This window comes from Mytilus edulis, chromosome 6 (assembly GCF_963676685.1).
Source record: "Mytilus edulis chromosome 6, xbMytEdul2.2, whole genome shotgun sequence".
NCBI lineage: Eukaryota > Metazoa > Mollusca > Bivalvia > Mytilida > Mytilidae > Mytilus > Mytilus edulis.
In genome coordinates this window covers 84,103,795-84,128,474 of record NC_092349.1, presented here as the reverse complement: position 1 = coordinate 84,128,474, position 24,680 = coordinate 84,103,795, and the positions used below count along the sequence as shown (strand labels likewise).

General features: G+C 32.5%; 1 protein-coding gene across 4 annotated transcripts in view; it reads right to left on the bottom strand.

Annotated features, from left to right (window-relative positions):
• Positions 1 to 24,680, bottom strand: part of LOC139528694 (cyclic nucleotide-gated channel rod photoreceptor subunit alpha-like) — a 43,870-nt gene that overhangs the window by 8,092 nt on the left and 11,098 nt on the right. For all 4 annotated transcript variants that reach the window (XM_071324819.1, XM_071324816.1, XM_071324818.1 and 1 more), the window contains exons 2-8: positions 22,018 to 23,866; positions 14,403 to 14,461; positions 11,895 to 11,956; positions 10,360 to 10,448; positions 9,555 to 9,654; positions 6,546 to 6,700; positions 5,685 to 5,771 (exon numbers count right to left, since the gene is read on the bottom strand). In XM_071324819.1, the coding sequence (XP_071180920.1) occupies positions 5,685 to 5,771; positions 6,546 to 6,700; positions 9,555 to 9,654; positions 10,360 to 10,448; positions 11,895 to 11,956; positions 14,403 to 14,461; positions 22,018 to 23,030 (1,565 nt within the window). In that variant the 5' untranslated portion in view covers positions 23,031 to 23,866. The remainder of the gene's footprint in view (positions 1 to 5,684; positions 5,772 to 6,545; positions 6,701 to 9,554; positions 9,655 to 10,359; positions 10,449 to 11,894; positions 11,957 to 14,402; positions 14,462 to 22,017; positions 23,867 to 24,680) is intronic.

The window sequence follows — 24,680 nt, the reverse complement described above, 5'->3', positions numbered from 1 at the left end:
CCTAGATAGGTTGTATGACGAAAAGAACAGGATGTGACGAACATACTGCTAAATAAAGGCAACAGTTGTATACCGCTGTTCGAAAGTGAAAAATCGATTGAGAGAAAACAAATCCGGGTTACAAACTGAAACTGAGGGAAACACACCAACAGTTTTTCTATCTTCGGTTAAGGGATTCATAACTATATATTGCAAAGATATCTAAATTCTCATTAGTTTAAAATTAAGATAACAGTTTCATCAAGTTTTGAATAGTACCAGATATCTAATTTTACATCAATTTCAATATAATGAGACAAAATATCAGATTAATATAATTTCATATTCAATTAGGTAACATAAAGTACAAAACAGAACAAAAATGCTGATAAAAAACGACATATCCTTTCCATATTATTTTCTATTGTTATGCAATAAGAGAAACGGATTATAGCAGTTTTATTCCTTTAAAATTTCTGACTTTTTGTACAAAAACTACAAATTGATCAAAACAATGACTCAGAGATTGCTTACACAAACATAAATAACTGCCACAAAATTCAAAAAGATGTTACACAATCATGACATTTATATTAAATCATATTATCAAATTCTGTTCTATGAAATCCAATATGAAAGAATTCTTGATAAACTCAGACCAAAATCTAATTATTTAAGACATGTTTATTTATTTTATATATATTTTTCATATCCTCTTCCGGTGTTAATTTTTCAACTATGCACTGAAAATGACTTCCGAAACTGATTACTCAAAGAAGTAAATAAATATTGAGATACAACAATACAATGAAGCCATATGATAACTATGATGAACATCCATCACTGAAGACAACGAAAATTAATTAATTATATATGACAACCGGTCACGATATGACAAAATCTACTAGCGAAAACATATCCACTGCAAAGAATTTCTAGTAATCATATTAATCCAAATCTATCATGTACATAGGAATTGTTTTATTCAATCCTTAGTTTAAAAATGAAACACAGAAGGACAATTAAAGGCGGCAGTAGTTAACCGAGGTTAAAATCTTGTAAATATATTAGGAAGAGACAACTCAAGGTAACAAACAGAAAACAGGGGAATTCCATGAATTCCAACAGGAGCGAGACCGGGTGTCACGTGATAGTAAGCGTCTCTTGCAATGCATGCATAAACTGCCATGCTAATTCACAACTAATAGATGTAAGCATGTCAAGATCGGGAAAACTACATAATCGGTATTATTACTGTCCCGAAAAAAATGACACAGAAATGAAGTACACAAATTAATAACTGCCTCATATATGAGTATCTTGTTGGACTCAGACCGAAATTTAATAAGACGTGTTTATTTATTTAATATCTATTTTTCATATCCTCTTCTTTGTTTAATTATTCAAGTTAACAGTAAAATTTGAGTGAACTTGAGACAATGACAACTAATAGAAATGCATTTGCATCGATTGTGTAGATACACACCACTTTACAATGGTGCGATATGATAACTAACAAGTTTATATATATCAATAGTGACATTACATGTATGTTTCATTAAAATACGTTATTTTGATTGGCGTCTTTTTTTAAAGTACCCATTATTTCCAAATGAAATGTAACATTCATGATGACATGACCTTTCTCAAGGTAAATTAAAAAAAAAATTGATAGGAATCTTGCTTTCATGATCCTAGATAAAAACAAAATAATTGTAAGCACTGAATGCGTCTTTTAGTATTTTGTAAGTTCGTAAAACTGTTAACAGTGTGCCTTTTTTTTTTGTTTTAGAAAAAAGCGCTTCCATGCTTCCTGTAAAATGTTCTTCGGTCAACGCTTTAACACCCAAATATATTTACAAAAAGTGAAATCACAAAATTATTGAACGCCGAGGAAAGTTCAAAACGGAAAGTACCTAATCAAATGGCAAAATCAAAAGCTGAAACACAAGAATTATTCAACAAAAAACCAACCACTGCATAAGGCTCGAACTAGCAGACTAAATCAAAATGTCAATGTACATATAAGAATGGCTTTTGTTAGTCAGAATAAGATGAAAGGTTTTTGGAATTTTCTTAAAATAAAACGAACCGATACAGGTCCTATAGAGCTTAACGATCCACATGATTCGGATAAAATATTAACGGATACGGATGAGATAAATAATGCCCTTTCCAAGCATTTTAGCTCGATAGGTTCCTTTCAAAATGAAAATGATGAACTTGAAAAAGATGTTAAAAACCTTATTACAAATATTGACGAAAATATATTAATATCAGATTCTCCACTATCGGTTACTTTCGACGAAAATAAAATTTCACAGACTTTGAAAAGTCTAAAATCTGGAAAAGCCTGTGGTACTGATGGCATTCCTAACGAATTCCTTAAATATGGTGGGGACATCCTGTTGAACTCCCTTGTGCATATTCTTACAAAAATTACAGATCTAGAAATAATCCCAGATGAATGGCATAAAGGAATCATATACCCATACACAAAGGTGGGTCTACACACTCTCTGAGTAACTACAGAGGTATAACTCTAACATCAAATGTATATAAGGTATACTGTAAGCTAATTGAATGTAATCTGATGGGCTATATTGAAGATAAAGGGATACTTGGGGAAACCCAAGGTGCTTTCCGAAAAGATAGGAGGGTGGAGGATCACATTTTTACACTTAACGGAATTTGTTCGATGAAAAAGTCAAGGAAGGAAAAGACTTTTCTTGCCTTCCTTGATCTTTCATCGGCTTTCGATAAAGTTTGGCGGGATGGACTGTTCTATCTCCTATGGAAAAAGAGTATCCAGGGTAAATGCTGGAAGATCCTCCGGGCATTATATAAGAATGTTAGCAATAAAGTCCTTTTTGGTAATTATGAGTCTGAATGGTACGATCAAGAATTTGGTCTTAAACAAGGATGCGTTCTATCTCCTACACTTTTTTCCGTCTTAATGACTGACCTGTGCGATATGCTGAAGGGGGCAAATTTAGGTATTAACATCGCTTCTGAATTAATGAACTGCCTTCTTTTCGCTGATGACATTGTCCTATTAGGAAACACTGAAGAAGAACTACAAATTCTCTTAAACATAGCGCATAAATTTGTCTCAAAATGGAGCTTAAAGTTTAATTCATCCAAGTCGAAGGATCTGGTTACAGGTAAAAAGAAAGACTCAGATAAAAAATGGTATCTGGGGAACGATCTCATTGAAGAAGTAAATGAATACAAATATTTAGGTGTATATTTTTCAAGATCCCTTAAATCTACATACCATATAGAACAGTACCTGAAAGAAAATTTTCAACGGAAAATAAATCATGCAATTCGTATTCTAGGTGAACATGGGGATTTTAACCGTATAAATTTTGGACATTCTCTGTGGATGTCGGCTATTCGACAATCACTGACGTATGGATGTTCAGTATGGTTCCCGTCATCCCAGAAATGTAAAGAATTACTAGAAAGTTTTCAATATAAAGTGGGGAAAATAATCTTAAACACAAAAATGAATATTCCTAAATGTGCGCTCCTAGCTGAATTTGGGTGGGAGTCAATAAACAGATTTATGGATAGACAAAGAATTGCATACTACGCTAGATTAAAAAATCTGCCCAATAATCGGCTGTCTAAAATTATCCTGGATGAAATAATATCTGTTTAATGTAATGAATGGAAATATATCGAAAATATCGAAACTATTTTACAGACTGCGGGTCTTGACCATTATACAAATGGAAACATAAACGTTAACACCTTTAATAAAGTTTATGGTAACGAAACGACCAATACTCAACTATGTAATATTTTAGGAAAGAGTAGCCTAAACTTGTACCAATCCTTTGTGGTTGTTAGTCGTAAGCAGCCGTATCTGTCAACTGTTGACGACTTCCGCTCAACAAGGCTAAAATTTTTGGCAAGAACGAATTGTCTGCCTATAAATGCAACGCTTCAACGAATGAATCTGACAACAAATAATGAGTGTCAGCTATGTTCCTCAAATGCGATTGAGAATATCTTTCACGTTATGTTAGAATGTCCTTTTTTCTCGGCTATCAGAAAAAGAACAAGTACTAACATACAAGCATGTTTCGAGAATTTAAAAATGGATATCTGTTTTCCAGAGTTGCCACCCTTATCACAAATACAGTTCATGATAGGTGATCTGGGCTACTTGTATTCTCCAGACTTAGGTAATAGTTTGGATAAGATCGTAAAAAATACCTTGTAGACGTAATGAATGAACGATCTTTTCAAATTGATAAGATTTCCAATGTATAATATCTTGAACTGTGTGTGAACGTTTCTAGTTTTAAGCTTGATTTTTTTTTATCTTTTATGGATGAAAGATTTTAAAGTATTTATGCATATGAAATTGTCACTGTAATGTACTTTTACGAAATAACCAATTTATTATGATATTTTAGCGTTAATGTATTTATAAGACTTATAAAGCTTTTTGCAAGTATCTTATATCATTTTTACTACAATCATATAATGTTGTTTGTAAATACTATGATGTGCATGTTTGATGACGCAGGTGTCATTACCCCGCTGGCGCTTGCCCCCGTTGTAAAGGGGTAGTTTCACAATAAAATATATATATATATATATATATATAGTCGCTATCTTAAAATGAAACAGAAATTATCAGAAGGACAAATTAAAGTGACCGTAGTTTACAGAGGTTCATATCTCGTAAATATATTAGGACAATACAAACCAAGGTAACATAAATTGATGGAGACCCCTAATACAAATATATTAGGACAATACAAACCAAGGTAACATAAATTGATGGAGACCCCTAATACAAATATATTAGGACAATACAAACCAAGGTAACATAAATTGATGGAGACCCCTAATACAAATATATTAGGACGAGACAAACTAAGGTAACATAAACTGATGGAGTTCCCTAATACAAATATATATTAGGACGATACAACCAAGGTAACATAAACTGTTGGAGTTCCCTAATACAAAGAAACCAAGGTAACATAAACTGATGGAGTTCCCTAATACACATATATTAGGACGATACAAACCAAAGTGACATAAACTGATAGAGTTGCCTAATACAAAACAGAGAAGGAAAAGAACACATTTTAAAAAACACAGTTTGGACGTGGTATTTGTACATTCCCACAACAAAAAACAAAACACTTAGTAAATACCAGAGAGTATTCACAGCAACTTACAGCTAGTTCACAACCCATAACAACCAATAAAAACACGTATTTAAGACTTCAATATATGTATCAGTACAGATCCAAAATCCAATGGATTTAGTGTAAAAACGACGTCATCAACAGTCCTAGAAATACATGATCTTGTGTAATGCCACAATAAAGATGACGACAGATTGTAGAGCCATGAATTTGCATATATTTAGGAATATAATAAGACTATTTAGTTTGATGTCAATTTACTGTTACCAATATAAATATGTATGGTGCACACACATTAGATGTAGTGTCGATTTCAGTGGTTCTTCCTCATAACTTTGTCGAAGCAGTTTTGTGTTAGGAGCACACATTCGTTACTGAATTCGGTTTAGTGTGAACATGCACGAGCCTCAGAGTAATGTATTTCCAGAGACCAAGTAAAATGTACAATAACTGTACTGAAAATTCAAGGCTCAATTCTATTGGTCAATTAATAAAGTTTTCATGTAAATTTCTTATTTCTTAGTTTACCTGTTAATACCTCCATCTAGATTTAATATTCCTATTTCACCAAAGAAATTTCCGGTACTCATTTGTGTCAATATTTTTCCACTTTCACTATAAAAGAAGAAATTTGACATCAACTATTTAATTCATGCAGATAAAAGTTTGTCATGTTAGTTATATATTGTTAAATCGATTGTTATTTCATGACTAAGATTTAAATGTTTTAAATTTTTTCAAATATACAACTTTACCTTTATAAAATGAATATAATGAATAAAGTTCAAACGATGAAAACGGAAAATCTAGAAGAATCTTTAAAACTGTTTCATAAATAATGAATGAGTGAAGAACTGACATTCTCTAATTTTTGTGCTATTTTCACATTTCCTGACCGGTGTGAGAAAAATATTTCTCCTCACTAGTGAAAAAACCGTTCTCGGCAAATGATTAGTCGAAATTTTATTATGACGTCAAAATGTTTTGTTTTCTTCTCAATTTTCCTATTGTGACGTCATGAAAAAAGGCGACCTTGCCTGATGACGTCGCATATAAAGAGCACAATTTTCTGAAAATCTTTGAAAAAGAACGATAAAAAGCATTAGAGAAACAGATTCCGACACTATAACTCGTGTATTACGATATTTCTCCACTCTCGACAGTTAAATTTTATTTTTTAAAGGCCTCGGCAAGCCTCGCGCTTTAAATAATAAAATTTAACTGTCTCGAGTGGAGAAATATCGTAATACACTTGTTGCAGTGTAAGAATCTATATTTCTTGCTGGAAGTTGCTTCTAAGCTGATGCAAGTATATTTCCTAAAAACAATCAACAGAAGAAACGATTAATAATTATTTAATTGTGCGTGATTTCAATTGTTCCATTTTACCTTATGATTTCCACAACCCCGTCTGCAATAATGAACATTTCCCTCGCAACTTCACCTCTCCGACAAATCAAATCACCAGGGGTAAAAATGTAAGCTTTCATTTTCAGGACAAGGTCATGAAGAAACTCTGGCTGGCACTCATTGAATATTGTCACCTGTAAAATGATGAATAACTATAAAACAAAAAAAAAAGTCTTTTTTGATTTCACAACAGCTGTAAAAGTTGAGATCTACACTCTCATTTATATGCATTTAAAAAGGAAATTCAATAATTTACAAGCATTATTGTAGTGCAGTGTCGTTTGAAGGACAGACTCAACATAATAATATTTTTGTGTACATCAGTCCCTATTTTACATGTTGTGTCTTGTGTACTATAATTTATCTGTTTGCCTTTTTCCTTCTTTAACCATGGCGTGGACAGTTTATTTTCTATTTATGAGTTTGACTGTCCCTCTATTATCTTTCGACTCTCTTTTAGTCACTAGAACAAAGAACGACAAAAGCAAGGTGTTAATCAATCACCATTTGTATTATAATCCTGGACTAAAATAGAGAAATCGTACCATACAAGTAATTAAATGATTCTTGTAAGGTCTTTTAATCAAAAGTGATGCGTGACATTGTCTTATGCGTTTTAGTAAAACAAAATCAGAAAATTCAATCGAAGTGTATTGTGTTTGCTTAATTTCCTGGATTAATCTACTAATTTGCAATAATCTATAAACACAAATCGATAGTGAAAATACAACTGTATCGTGAACTTTGATTACGAGTTAAAGATAACAGTTTTTTGTTTCTGTAAAATTGAAGATGAACTATGTTGGTAACAAACACACTGATGTTGTGAGTTTGAACCATGCATGTGGCAGCAGTGTTTACTCCAATATAAATTGACAAGCTCACCTCTGTACCTAGCATATCATAATCCGTATACATAAAACTATGCATCCAATTAACAGGTTCTAATTTGGAGAAAAAATGATATGCAACACGCCAATATGTCGTGTCTACAATAAGTGTGTGGGCATGCTTCATTCATTTAAAAGTAAGCTGGTTGTATTGCTTAGCTGATTTATGGTGTTTAACACCACTTTTAGCACTAATGGAAATTTCGTGACGGCTAATGTTTTTTGATGGAGGAAGCCGGTGTGCTCGGTCGTTTATTGGTTTACAAGTTGTTGATGTCTAATTGTTATTATAATTTTAAATGTCCTACGATAAGATATTTTTATTCCAATTAAAGGGCCCATAAAGAGCAAAGCAATGTACTACAATGATTTTTATAACTGTTACAATAATGAAACAATAATGACACAAATCATAAACATGAATTTAACTATTTCTTAGATGTTAATCTACAACCAGATCAGAGCCACACACATAAAAAGGCATACCAATATATTTATAATTAACAGGCAAATATACTACGTGTATCAGTTAGTTTAATCGAAGTCATGTGATGGCCTGTTAGATGTCGGTAATTAAAACGCACCCTTCAGATCTTTAACAAATGTACTACAAGTCAAAATGTTTTTTTGGTTAAATTTACCTAAAGATCTATTGGGACGCAGTTCACCAAGTGTATTAGAAAATTAGGGATATTTATTGATTTGTTATTTGTGGCTTTTTCTCTCCATTTATTTGCAGCAATCAATTTGCATAAAACTGTTATCGGCCAATTGAACAGTGATAGGATGAAACGAGTTTCAAATTATATTAAATTAAAACAGATTGCTTATTCGATTCTAATGAGTGCTCATCGTGATTTCGTAGAAAATAGAATTAATCCATGTGTTTGCTATAATTTGAAAAGCCAGACGTTTTCACACCATCTCTCATTTGGCTCGTTTAAAAAATGGGATAAGTCATCCGTTTTCTTGAATATAGATTTGTAAAAATTATGGAACGGTAGAGTTAAGCCAGTCTAAACAATTCAACAAATGATCCTGAATAATGGAAGAACTATTACAGTAACTATGAAAAAGCAGAAAAGTTGAAACAAATCACATGTGTTAAGTAGCCTTTAATACGACATCAAATATGAAAAACAATAACTAACAAGTGATGAATTAAATTCTAGTTTCGAATATGCCATCAACTGCTGTCTTTGTTTACAGCTTAGAAGATGCACAACGAATCGCAGACAAAGAAGCATTTCACGTGAAATGAGATTTGGTAACAATCCGTATACCTGTTATAATGCATCACAGTTTCAATCCTCATGTTAAGGTTCTAAATTCATGAAGAGTATTTCAATTCTCAAATGTACAGTCATGTACATATACCACAACTCCGTACATTTTTGTGTCTGTCCCAAGTCAGGAGACTCTGGCCTTTGTTAGTCTTGTATGGTTTTTAATTTTAGTTTCTTGTGTATAATTCGGAGTTTAGCATGACGTCTATAATCACTGAACTAGTAACATATTTGTCTAGGGGCCAGCTGAAGGACTCCACAGGGTGCGAGGGTTTCTTGTTGCATTGAATACCCATTGTTTGGCTTCCGCTGTTGTCTGCCCTATGGTCGGGGTTTTGTCTCTTTGACTCATTCCCATTTCCGTTCTCAATTCTATGCTTCACAACATTAACGGAAGAAAATAAAATATTAGCTAACAAGTTCACAGCTAGTGTACAATGTAATTGCTAACATGTGTAAACTGTGATCAGGTGCTTGTTAATTTTAAGTCATATATTTTTAGTTATAATAACTAAGTTTTGATTGAATAATTACATAATTAAAGAAAAGGCTCTTTATATATAGCCAATTGATGTTTTCAGAGGATATTTACATCAATCTTGAACATTCCTTTTGTTTTGACAGATCCCACAATTTCAAGTGTTTTATGTCTTGTTGAGAGGAAAAGTTCCACAACAACATCTAATGGACAGCTCGCAAACATTAAAGAACTATAAACAATGACTTTACGTAATTATTCAATGCAGTAAAGATGATTAAACGAGTTGGTTGTGTAATAACCTCATCATGCCTTACTTTATACTAAATTGTACCTTTTTAAGAGTTTCTAAGTTGACATGTATTGCTAGTTCTGTTTTAAGTTTATCTGGCAAGAGTCCCAGAGAGTTTATGTCGGAACCAGTCATTCTTCCTCTGAAATAAATAAACATTTGAACAATTAGCACTACTATACTACTAGTACTACTAATTCTACCTTATCCGAACTATACTGGTTCTATTAAGCAATGATATTCTCAGTTTAGCGTCCTTTGACGTATGAAAGATGTATTACACAATACCGATAAAAATAGAAAACTATTAGTACGAGCTTTAGAATCAGGTCGAAGCGAAGCTTGTAAGGATGTTTTTTTTATTTTATTTCGTACGAGTAGAAATACAATTTGTATACTTCGCTAATTTACATTTATTTTTATTTTTTCTTGTCAATTCATACTTTAAGTTACACTAAAAGGATTAGTTGTTTTCTGTGATGTAATGATAGGGAATATGTTAATAAGATGTGTTTGCATCTTCTTTCGAATTCTGCATTTGTCACAGTTATCCAGAATAATTCTCTTTTCTAATTATTGAAAAAGTGCCATTTTTAAATGGTTCTCCATGGTTCCAGAATGTTCCAAGTAGTATGAATGAAGAACATTAACAAATTTGCTTATTTCAAAGAATTTTGGATATACCTTCACCAAAGCCGACATTCATTTCTCACTATTTTCTTTTCTAATTAACAGAGCGTCAGCAAAAAAATTTACTTATATATATTATCTTGGCTCTAATAACCATAGGCGAGACCGTCCTATTATAGCCTGAAATCGTAATAGAAGATAAAGAGATCGAGGATACCTTGTCCATACATAGTCATACCATCGCTGGACTCTCCTCTGTACAGGTGGGGGAACATTGTGCATCCGCATATAAAGCTTGGCTCCGTCCTACAATTCGATGTTAATAAAAAATGTTTTAAAAATCTATAGTGTATTAGTGTATACATGTTTTTTTTCTATTCTTAAAATGGATAAAAAAAATCAAATGACTCGGTTGCAGAGAATTTTCTATAAAACTGAGCATTGACAAATGTATGAAAATATTTAATGGGGAAAATGGAATGTTTTAAACAACATGATAAATGAAGTCGAACAGTCTCGATATGTTTTAGTATTTGGGACCTCCCAAGTTAGAACTTTATGAAAAAATTAAAAAAGACTTGGGCTCCGAAATTTTGAAAATTGGAGAAGACAAATCTCAAACAACTCTATTTAAACGGATGCACTCATTCTTTTAGGTTTCAAGAATCTGTGTTGTAAACTACAGATAATTACATAAAATTGTAACAGCGGTATACTACTGTTGCCTTTAGTAACCTACATAACGTTTTTCTAATTATTACTTTATAAACAATACCAACTTTTTTCGCACCCCAATCATCATATTTTAAAATACTACAAGATTATAATGAAACTTCTACGATGAATTTTTCTCCTATATGATATATTTTATTTTGTTGAATACTTAAACATCTAGATGTACATGTATTTACACGTTGGGTTTATTCTCGTTTTGCTGCTGGCTTTTTGACGTTTTCTCTTGTCAATTCTTATTATAGTAATATAATAATTGTAAAATGCCAGCATTTTGTAATAAGAAATATTTAGTCTAATCTAATACAGCCATATTACAGTTTTATGTCATTAGTATGGATTTAATTTTTGATAACCGTTTATGTGTAGTAGAAATAGAATTTGTCTAGACTCTGGAAGATTTACAACCAGCCATATGCTATACACACTAGACTAATTTTCCGTTGGTCTTAACATCTGATTTTGTCTGATTTTATTTTATTTTCTAAAGGTAATTGTTGTTGTAGGATGTTTTTTCATTGCAAAGATTGATCCCACCTATCTTTTCTTTATAGTTTAAATTGTTTTCAATAGCAACGCTGTCAATTATTCATAGAAAAAAATCATCTTAGCAAAGTAAAATTGTTTTGTATAGTGACACTGTCGATTCTTTATAGCAAAAGTTAGAAAAATATCATCTTAACAAATACGAAAATTATCATCAATATCATTTCGTGGGCAGCACGATAAGTGTTTGACATAAGAATATTATTTCTATACAAATATTACATTGCGACCTTAAGGTTGGCTAATATATTTTCTCTACAAATATTACATTGCGACCTTAAGGTTGTCTAATATTATTGAGTTTTGATCGAGTGAATATCACCCTCTGACACTCCAACGTGTCTGTAAATCAAGTAAACAAATATTTATTCCCTCCAAATACAGAATCGTAATTACATCTACATATTTTCAATTAGCGATAGATTTGTAGATTATTAGTTGTCAATACGACATCAACTGATCATTACAACGTACCAAGAGCCGTTCAAACTCAAGTCGACTGGCATTCCTGTTCGTAATCACATTACCAACTTGTCCTGAAAAAGTCATTGATATCAATTTTACATCATTCAAACTTGATATTGCAGACTACTCAAGTTCAGACTTTAAAATGACACGACATATATCAAACATTGAACACCAATAATGCCATTAATGTACCTTTGTTAGTCAATTATAGAAGATGTACTACAGTTATTTTTATGATGTACAGAAACACTATCGAAAGCACTTTTAATTCATTTTTACTATATGTTCTCTACAAGAGGATACAATTGTTCGCCTAAATTTCTATAAAACAAGAATGTGTCCACAGTACACGGATGCCCTACTCGCACTTTCTATGTTTAGTGGACCGTGACATTGGAATAAATTCTCTAATTTGGCATTAAAATTAGAAAGATCATATCATAGGGCACATGTATACTAAGTTTCAAGTTGATCGGACTTAAACTTCATCAAAAACTTTAACCTGAAGCGGGACAGACGGACGGACGAACGAACGGACGGACGAACGAACGGACAGACGAACGAACGGACAGACGAACGAACGGACAGACGAACGAACGGACAGACGAACGAACGGACGCACAGACCAGAAAACATAATGCCCCTCTACTATCGTAGGTGGGGCATAAAAAGTTGTGTTACTTAGTGATATATAGATAGAAATAACAACTTGTATCATTTGTAACGATCAGAGATTAAGTTTCTTTAATCAATCATTTTCTAATGATTAGAAATTTCCAGAACCAAGTCAGGAATATTTGACAGTTGTTATTGAATTTCATTCGTTTGATGTGTTTTAGCTTTTGATTTTGCCCTTTTCTCAAGGACTTTCCGTTTAGAAGTTTCCTCGGAGCTCGTCATTTTAGTTGTATTACTTTTTTCTGTGTTAATTATTAACAATAGTTTTGAGGAGTTAAATGGATTTTGTGTCATTAAAAAAAACTCATTGTTGCAGTTGAATATGTTTATTACCAATATTTGAAAATATGCAGTTAAATCCTAATAATTAGCTTCTGAGAATGAACATAAGAAGGAAAACGGATGTGATGATGTTCCGAAAAATAAATCAGTAGTTTGAAGCTTCAGGAGCTTTTAAAATACAAAAGTTTATGTAAAAAATAAGTTACTAAATAGTTTCATTCGCACATTATGTTTTATAAATAAATAAGAAACAAGACTACGATTAACATCTTGTCAGAAGTAATTCTATGTCAAGCCTCCGTTCACTATTCGCACCGTTAAGTCGTAATATTGTCAGTGTAAAGCTATTCTAATGGTGATGATTGACATGGTTAAGCAAGTGGGAAAAGGCCTAAAATATGATTTATACAGTCAATATCATGTAAAAAAAACATGAATATTTCTGGAGAGATAGTATAATCAAGAAAGCTTTATCTTGACATACAAGTATGGACAACTGTGTTCCTGAATTAACGTACTACAGATAAAAATAAAATCTATGTCAATCATCTTACAAATGTATCATAACGGCCATGAGAAAAGATATGTACATGTTCTTCATACAGGTCCAAACTACTAAGAGCGGTATTTTCTTGTTGCGTTGAAGACCCATTGATGACCTTCGGTTGTTATTTGCTCTTTGGTCGGGTTTTTGTTGCTTTGAATTATTCCCCATTTCTATTCTCAATTTTGATAAGCTATTGAAGAATTACATAATCACTATGGACCCTTTTAGGTAAATAAGTCAAGATCGGGCAAATGAGACGGTAAAATGTTTATTCATTGTACAGAAATCTATTTATAGCACTCCTGTATTTTTTTGTTGGATCATGATATTTAAAATTGTTTTAATCGTAACTATTTTCGTTTCATTATCTACTACAAGAGATAACTACAATCTCTTAATTGTGAACTTTACATAATATGAAGATAACCTTATGTGTACCTAGAGCGATACGTTGTGTCGCCTTTCTCCGTAAATGTTACCGAATGCGAATTACAACCCACTTTTTACAAATCATGAGAGTCACGAAGTGTGTCAAAAGTAAAACAGCGACCTTGAAAATCACGCAAAGTCTCCGTTTTTGAAAGAGTTATTCAATTTTGTTATTTTAATCTTTCCGAAATAATTTTATTTGTAAAAAAAAAAGATGTGATATGATTGCCAATGAGACAACTCTCCACAAGAGACCAAATAACACAGAAATCAACAACTATAGGTCACCGTACGGCCTTCAACAATGAGCAAAGCCTATACCACATATTTAGTTATAAAAAGGTCCCAAAATGACAATGTAAAACAATTCAAACGAGAAAACTAACGGCCTAGTTTATGTAAAAAATGAACAAAAAACAATTATGGTAGGTTTTCTGTTTTTCTGTTGGTGCTTTTCTTTTAACCAAAATCAGTAGGAAGTCATTGACCAATCAGATCAATAATTATACCTCCTTGTCCATTTCATTATGTTCCCATCATCTTGTTTTCAGCATCGCCAGTATATTTTTTCTACTTACCTACAATTGTAGCAAATATAAACACACCAATGAGGTAACTACCAATCACAAACAGGTACCTGAAAAACAAAATATAAATACACCAATGAAGTAACTACCAATCACAAACTGGTCCTGAAAAACAAAATATAAACACACCAATGAGGTAACTACCAATCACAAACAGGTACCTGAAAAACAAAATATAAACACACCAATGAGGTAACTACCAATCACAAACAGGTACATTTAACAGGTACAAATGTACCTGAAACACAAGATATTTAGAGTAAATTACATTATATAAATCTTGTATGATTTTCAATTTTAGTTTCTTGTGTATAATTCAGAGTTTAGTATGGCGTCCGTCATCACTGTACTAGTATAGATATTTGTTTAGGCGCCAGCTGAAGGACGTCCCCGTGTGCGGGAGTTTCCCGTTGCATTGAAGACCTATCGGCGACCTTCTGCTGTTGTCTGTTTTATGGTCTGGTTGTTGTCTCGTTGACATATTCCCCATTTCGATTTTCAATTTTACAAGAAGATTTTGTATTAGTACTAATGAGACAATTCCTAGTCACAATTCGTAAAAGTAAACCATCATAGGTCAACGTACGGCTTTCAACACGGAGTCTTGGTTCCCACTGAACAGCAAGTTACAAAGGGCCCCTAAAGGACTGGTGTAAAATCATTCAAACGGGAAAATCAACAAAAAATTAGAAACGAGAAACACTAAGTCTTATGAACTGCACCAACTAACGACAACCACTGAACATCAGGTTCCTGGGAATCTGTATACTGTAAAAAGAAATAAGTTAAACTATAAAACAAAACAAAGTGAGGCAACAAAAGAAACCCAAGAAGAAAAGAGATTAATAAAAAAAACAACAACACCTACACATAAATACACAAACAAAGTAAACAAAAATACACCTGTTTGAACAGGGTAATGTACTTATTATATAATCAACAGTATCATTGAAACATGCAGATCAATAAAATAGAGTACTGTAACAAGAGATAACAGGGGGAACAATGCATAACCAGGCGATTGCTAAACCAAATATTGTATGAACCAATATAATTGTCTTAAACAGATAAATAAAATTAATATTGAGAATGGAAATGGGGAATGTGTCAAAAAGACAGCAACCCGACCATATAGAAGATGTTTGAACCTGATATTGTACAAATCAGTTCCCGAGAAATGATAGTTAAGAATTGACTATACTTTTTGTCCCCATCTATTCGAAATAATCTTTAAAATGTCTTGCACACCTTTAAATAACTCGTGTGCACCACATTTCATGTTAGTTCTTCATAGAAAGAAAAAAATACTACAGTCATTCCTTAAATATAGGAATGCAGACTGCAGTGCATGCATTAATTGACAAGTCTGATATTATCTATCTATTTGGAGACCAATTGTATAGACTATAGTTTTAGAATAATCAAGAAGTAATGAGTTTTAGTGAAAACAAAAATTTGTATTATGTAATATCAAGGCTTCAAATTGCAAGCGATGTAAAATAGATATTTCATGCATTACTGAAAGGGCGGAAAACAAACTGACAAATATAGACTTTCATTACATCTTAAAAGGATGAAAAGTAATGAAACTTATTCTACAGAGCAGAAAGAAAATGAAGATCAAATTTAAAACATTGATTCATAAGTCTGGTTTGCATTAGATGCTAGGCAAGTTTTAAAGCAATCTGACACAGAGGTATTCGTTAGAACACGAACGTATTTATTGATCGAACAGCCATTTTCCTGTATAGTTCCCCATCACTCGTCACTAGCGTGAGATCTTATGCTTTAATACAACAAATAATAACTTTGCAATGTTATGTTTTCCATCTAGTAGCTGATTTAATGTTTATATACATACGTATACGTCTAACAAATGAAGAAAAACAAAACAGCATTACGGGGTACTTAGAGACGCCAATGAGACAAATCTCCAAACAAGTCACAATATGTAAAAACCAAATCAAGTACGACCTTCAACACGGAGCATTTGCTCACATCGCTAAAAAAAGACCACATAAATGAGCTGAGAAATAAACCATGTTTGTAAGCCATTGCAGACGCGATCAATCAAAAAGATTTAAATATTTTATATGATGTTTTGTTGCAATTGGTTATCTATTAATTACCAACAATTTGATTATGATTTATGATGTATCACTCTATATTCAGTCGAGGTCAAGCCTATTCATTCTTATGATTGGCAATCATGTTGGTCAATTGACAAAAATATATATGTATGTATATAACTGTTAAAAGACAATTCAGATATTTGTATCCAATTTTGTTCCAAATTGGTATAGTGGTTTAAGTGGTTCAAGTAGAATAATGATTAACTTTGCAAACAAAGATACATTTAGTTACTAGCATATCAATACACCCCTACGGGTGGTATATGCGAGAATAACGATTTCTTTGGCTTAATTTCTGATAGAAAATAAAGACCTTTGTGCTATACGAATCATACAAGACTTTAGATTATTCTGAATAATTTAGTCCCTCCCCGTAATCATTCTCTCCAACGAGGATGAAGTAATCGTAGATCAGCGGAATATATAACTACCAAAGTATTTATGTTACTTGAAAACCTGCAAGAAATTCAAAAGACATTGTTTTCAGAGTAATTTGTTTTAGTTTTGGTATTGACAACCGTTTTAAACATATCATAAGTATACATGTACTTTTAAAAGATCATTTCACACAAACAAATCTTTATTTAAAGCTAAATAACTTCAGAGTACCTGACTAAAAGTTTGTTCCTTTTTGATATATAATAATTATAATTATGCTGATAAAGGAAAATACCAAAGATATAGCCTTCAACAATGAGTAAAGTCAAGTTAATGTATTAAGCCATAAACGGTAACGGGAGAACAAAATGCGAAACAATTTAAAAATGAAAACCAACTGTCTGATTTAGAAAAAAAAACGCAAAATAATTAAGGTACTAGATTACATTTAAAATACAATCTATGTACAAAGCCACGTCCACTTGAACTTTTGTCCATCTGATGAGTAAAGCCTTTTTCAACTAATTTTTATAGTTCGTTCTTATGTTGTACTGTTATACCACTAGGGAGAGGGTTGTGATCCCGCTAAATTGTTTAACCCCGCCACATTCTGTATGTATGTCACTGTCCCAAGTCAGGAGCCTGTAATTCAGTGGTTGTCGTTTGTGCATGTGTTACATATTTGTTTTTCGTTCAATTGTACATAAATTAGGCCGTTAGTTTTCTCGTTTGAATTGTTTTACATGGTCATTTCGGGGCCTGTTATAGCTGACTATGCGGTATGGGCTTTACGCATTGTTGAAGGCCGTACGGTGACCTATAGACAATCAAACCACATCTTTTTTTTTATAAAGATATCATTATTGTTTTAGTAGAGGATAGTATTAGCTTAGCCTTCCGTAACTTTGAACGTTCTTGGATAGAGTACTATTTGTATTACTGTATTGATTTTTATGTCTGTTATGACTATATACCATTGAATTGAGTGCGTTTTTTTCCGAACAGATTTTTATTTTGCGATTTTTTTCGCTTTACCTCTTTTATTCCAATTATTGAGGGAATGATAGTTTAAAGAAGAAGTTTCCCTCGCGACATTTTAATGGATTCATCAATCCAAAGTCTGTGATTTTGTCATTTTTTTTCCGTGTTCGTGTCCTTTGAGAAATTTGGTATGTCATCAGAACTTTGATAATCTCTGCATTTATTCACGTCTGTCTAGACTGTAATTTAACTTATGTTTGAAATGAGGCATATATTGGCCTATTTCTCTGTCTTCGTCTGCTCTTTGGTTAAAAAGATATATGTAGATATGGTATGAGTGCCAATGAGACAACTCTCCATCCAAGTCAGTTTATAAAAGTAAACCATTATAGGTCAAGATACGGTCTTCAACACGGAACCTAGGCTCATATCGAACAGCAAACTATAAAGGTCCCATAAAATTACTAGTGTAAAATTATTTCTTTAAAACCTTGCTTAAAATAAAAAAAAAAGACAAACAGACAACTAAAAGTACATAAGACACAACATAGAAAAGTCAAGAACAACAATGAAACATAGAAAGTGAATAGGAAAGAAAATTCAAAAAAATCAAAATTAAGAAAGATGAATATGATTTGCGTATTTTTCTTTCATAGGATATTTGCCCCATGAATTGTACTAATGCTACAATCAGATAACGGTGCAAATGAGGCACTATTGGGAGTAAACAGAATATAGAAATGCAGGGTATTCAATTTCATTTAACGACATTTTGGTGTTTATAAAATTACTGCAGCTGCATTATTTTTAACTGACACGCTATCTTCCAAACAATATAAAGGACATTTAAATACTCAGACAGAATTTTTCTAACAGGTAAACTAAGTTATAATTTTATCCAATCAAGAATGTTATGTTAATTGTCTGCGGTTTTGTTAGTTGATATTAAATATGCAAAATAATATATTATGATGAGGAAATGCGGTTAATTATTAAGAGTCACATGACAATGCATTTAATATTCACAAAGAAAGTACAATAAGGTATTGAGTACAGAAAATAAATTGTTAAAAGGTCCACGAACTTTTCATTTTGCTTTTAGAAAAGCGTTAGAAATTTACAGAACTGCTCCGCCTGCGTTTCAGAGAACGTAAAAATCGTATTTTGAGAATTACTGCGAACTGTAATATCAATTTGATGGTATATAAAAATCTAACCGTCAATTATATATCAACCCACGTGATAAATAAATCAAGGACAACCAGAGGTCAACAACACAGACTCCAAGTGTCTAATACAATATACATTGTACTAAGCCCTCAGACTAAATTACGAGTATAAAAAAAATGAAAATAAATTAAACATGCAGAAACTGTTTAAAATTTGCCATCAACACCAATTTCTCAAAATACAGAAAAGAAAGATATATTATACTTCTGTGACCAAGCTAATTTCCCCCACACTCTCATCAATCTCAGATACTCCAGGCTTGCTCATATACAAGTAGCCTGATTGAAAATCATTTTGTGTTGCTTACTTAAGATATGATTCATAATATCGTTTGATATAAGACCTTGACCTTAGACCAAGTGACTTCTTAAACTCTTATTTATCTTTTAAAACACATCTACTCAAGGTTGAAGTAGAATATCGTAATGTATTTACACCAAGATGTCGTGGAATAAAATAGCATAGAGACAACAACCCGACCATAGAAAAAAAACAACAGCAGAAGGTCACCAACAGCAGGGGCGGATCCGGCCATTTTAAAAAGGGGGGGGGGGGTTCCTAACCCAGGACAAGGGGGGGGGGTTCCAATTACATGTCCCCATTCAAATGCATTGATCGTCCAAAAAAAGGGGGGGTCCAACCCCCGGAACCCCCCCTCTGGATCCGCGCCTGAACAGGTCTTCAATGTAGCGAGAAATTCCCGCACCCGGAAACATCCTTCAACTGGCCCCTAAACAAATATATACTAGTTCAGTGATAATGAACGCCATACTAATTTCCAAATTGTACACAAGAAACTAAAATTAAAATAATACAAGACTAACAAAGGCCAGAGGCTCCTGACTTGGGACAGGCGCAAAAATGCGGCGGGGTTAAACATGTTTGTGAGATCTCAACCCTCCCCCTATACCTCTAACCATTATGTAGAAAAGTAAACGCATAACAATACGTACATTAAAATTCAGTTCAAGAGAAGTCCGAGTCTGATGTCAGAAGATGTAACCAAAGAAAATAAACAAAATGACAATAATACATAAATAACAGCAGACTACTAGCAGTTAACTGACATGCCAGCTCCAGACTTCAATTAAACTGACTGAAAGATTATGATTTCATCATATGAACATCAGGCACAATCCTTCTCGTTAGGGGTTTAGTATCATACCATCATAACATACAATGTATATGAGAAGAACATAACCCGTGTCATGCCAACAACTGGTTTTTGAATAAATGTGTTTAGTTCCGATGCAAAGACCCTATAAGTGAATCAATATTAACGCCAAAATATGCAATCTTTAATGACCTGACATTAGTATCGTAACTATATCCCTTCTTAATAAGTCTATTCAAAGGTTTTGTTAGTTTTTGAGGTGAATACTGACACCTTTGTGCTTTATAAAGAATATTTCCATAAAAAATTGGATGTGAAATACCTGAACGTATAAGAAGTCTGCATGTTGAGATATTTACGAATGATGTCCTTATACCGATGATAAAATTTAGTAAATGTTTTGACTAGTTTGTGATATCGAAAACCTGGTGTAATAATTTTTCAGTAATACATAAATTTCTCTCGTTAAAATCTAAAACATTGTTACATACACGAGCGAATCGTACAAGTTGAGATATATAAACACCCTGTATTTTATCATGCTTTTTAATAAAAATTGATAAAAACATGGAGGACCCTCCTAAATTATTGAAAACCATCATTCTGCAATTTCAAAAGTATATTAGTGTCAATAAGTTACACCCGTTCCAGAGACCTTTTCGGACTAACGCCCTTAATGTATAATATCTAAATAAATACTTTTAAAAATTAGCAGAAGATTTCTCTTTTCTATGAACGTGCTATGAACAATTAAACAAAATGTAAACCACAAATGCAGTAGAATAATTATAAACTTAAATTTCAACATCTGTATATATAACAAGTTGTCATTATAAAGCGTAATAAAACTAATTTAAAAGTTATTTGTATGTTAAATCCTTTCTCGTGCGAAGTATTAAAAAAGGTAGATATAATAAATTAAAATGTTGTATTAAATTATAACAGCATTACTACGTAACCGTCAAAGAAACAACGTAATCCAATTACTTAAACGATACATTTCTATGAGGGAAAAAAGATGTAAAAAGTTGATTACATGACTTTGATAATGCAAAATATTTCTAGATAATCCGATTTGAATTCGTATACAGATTTTAAATGAAAATATATTTTATTACACAGTTTTGGTCTGTGCATCTATTCAATATAAATATAAATATAAAAATATTAAGACCCATATCGAGTATCTATGACACATGTCACAGTGGCATACACAAGTTATAGATCCAAACAAGACGGAAGATATTGAATTTCTTATTTAAGCTTAATTCAGTTTCCTCGGTTATGTTGACCGATTGATTAATTGTGCTATAATTCAACTCTGACCATACGTGTCCAGTGTTGGTGATTACAGTTGCTTTAGAACATGTAAATAACGACCTTGGAGCGGACTTCTGTTGGAACATTATGAAAAATGATAGAAAATAAAGAAAAAAAATTTGTCAGGGTGAATTAATAGGGGGTGTTTTTTGTAGTTGTGTATACTGGAGTAACAATTTCATTGCATGACATTTCGGCTTTTGACATGTCATTTTAATTTAGGGATTATTTAAAATCATCCATTTGACCATCTTATATTATTTTCCGACATGATGGCTGAAACAGTATGATTTTTAGTAAATCCATTTTCCCGACTATTTAGTGCACATTTACCTCGTTAATTTCTTCCATTAAGTCTCTTATAAAACATGTACCAATTTGTTTTTCGTGATTGTTGACTGTTTTAAATTTGAATTTTATCTAATTTAAGAAAACATAGTATATTACTTACTCCCAGTTTGTTTCCGGTGGCGGTAAATCGCCAATAGTAGTCAAGGTTAAAGTAGACCAAAACAGAGACGCTAAATACTTCCGGGTCAAGGCTTGGTGACTTCCGGATGGCTGTGGATATGACCATTCACTGTGAAAACCTTCAGCTTCAGAAATCATAAAATAAAACGCAGCAAACCAATGACACCCAAGGAATAGCATGTGCGTTAAATTCGCAACGCGCACAAAATTTGGATATGCCGTTCTTGTCTCTAGCATATATAAAAATCGAAGTGACCTATGCACTTTAAGAAATCGTGGGAATCTCAGCAATGGTTGCCAACCAACGGCAAATTGTATAAAGTCAAACGGTAATAAAGTAATTATGTCTACTTTGAAATAGTTAGAACGTATATATCTTTTAGCTAACTTTACGCCATCCAGCACCATTAATCCTTGCTCTAAATATCCCGTACGTAGTTGAGCCACAATGTCTAGAATGTATATTAGATCACTAACAATATCAAACGTTATCCACATATACTTATGGTCGTACTGTAGTTCACGGAAAGCTTGTCTAACTATACACGTCCATAGATTATACAACACAGCAATGGTGACTATAAGTAACCAGTAGAACATCGGCGAACCGTCCGGTTTGAATACAGTCACGTCATTATGTACATACACAACGCCCGGCATCTCATCGTCCGAGTCAACAGATTCTTCCGAGTCAGTTTTATAATGCTGTCGCGTAGAAAATTTCTTCAGAAAAGAATCCTGTCGACTAAGAGATCCTTTTTTCTTTGCACTCATTGGTTTTTTTACGACATTTGCCGCTTGAATCACATGACGAACACTAGTCCATTTTGTTTGCTTTCTTTGTTGTAGTGAGAAACTGTTGTTCGGCGATTCCGAGTCCGAATGCGTTTGGTCTTTCGGGACGTTCCCATTTTCTATCCTTACTTTCTGTTGACCAACTGTTTGTAACTCAATGTCCGCAGACTTCTCATCCTTATCTGATTTTATCGACATGGTAAGATTTTGCGGGAATACAGCTCGTGAGAAAGCTTTGCACCTTTTTACTTTTAAAATAATAAACTGTAATCGGCTTACAGTATATCTTTGATAACTTCCATGATTTTTTTTACAGATTATACAAATTACTAATAACGGTGGTTAAAATTATTCAATTTGTTTTCGATGATATCTTTTTAATCATGTGATTTTCCAATAAATCTTTTCACGAAGAATATTAAAAGAAGATGAAATTCCTCCTCAAGACTAAATATTCAATAAAGTTTGTATTTCTTTTCTATCAACAAAGGTACGAAACTTCTGGTGACAGAAAAATGATAACTCCCATCCTCCATATCTCTAATAATTCCACGGATACTTCACACGTTAGAAGATTGAAAGCTTTAATTAAATCCGTCACGAGTCATAATTTATGAACATCTTTGAGAAGGGTGATATTATCCAATATTTTTTTAATTTGAAACATGAAATTATCTTTCAGAAGTGTGATATTATCCAATATTTTTTAATTTGAAACGTCAACAGTATTCCAATTTACACAAGTTTTAGTACATACCAGCTAATAATGTTGCCTAGCATGCATGGGGAATAGTAATCTGATATCCTCTGTAGAAACCGATATAGTCACACAAGTCAGTATGTTACAGCTCCGGACAACCAATTATCTCGTGGGTAAACGTTTAGTAACATATATAGATAAACATTGATATAATTCTCCCTTTCAGTTGTCATAGATCGAAGATATTTTCCTTTACAAGTGTAGGAAGCTTATTTCACTCCTCGTTTATTCTTCAAAACGAATTTTGCTGATCACAAGGGGACTATTAGTTTGGCTGAAAGAGAAAGAAAACATGATCAATGTCCGTGAAACAAACAACATATATAAGATAATATCTATCTCAATCAGAAGAAGTAGAAAATCAAACCTACAACTATAGTTTTGTAATTAATATATTTGACTAATATCCCGGAGGAAATATTGAAAGTAAATATCGATATCTAAAACATCTTACGTTCAGGGCAATACTCAATAGTAACGTTTAGGGCAATAGTAGTCCGTCAGGTCACCCACAACGACTATAAACATTTATCAAAGATGATACCAAGGCCATAGAACTACATATATTTAGTCTGAGAGAACATCATTTATTTATTAAGTTTAACTAGATTTTAGTAGCTCCCGGTACTCTTGTTGTTATTGTAAAAGTATATGTATATTGATTTGTGATAAGAGTACGTTTAATTACTCGTTTAAATTGCCTTACGATGTCATCGGGTCGTTTATAGTTGAAGATATTGTGTTAAATTCACTCAGTGTTGAAGGCTATACGGTGACTTACATCCACGTTATTCGAATACTGCAAAGTAAATAAAAGCCTCATGTCTTAGCAATAATACCACGTCTCCATACTTTAATACATTTGTCTATACAGTTTGTCATATTGAAGAAACGTATGTGTTTATTTATAAACCTACGTCTTAAAAGTGTCTTATTAGTAATTTTGCAAGGAACCATTTAAAAATATTTTCGAAGATTTATTTTATCAATTTTCATCTGCTAGATACTCCTTACATAATCAATAAGGTTATGTACCAAATTAATATTACAACTGATATAACAATACGTTATCTTTGACTATAATCAAC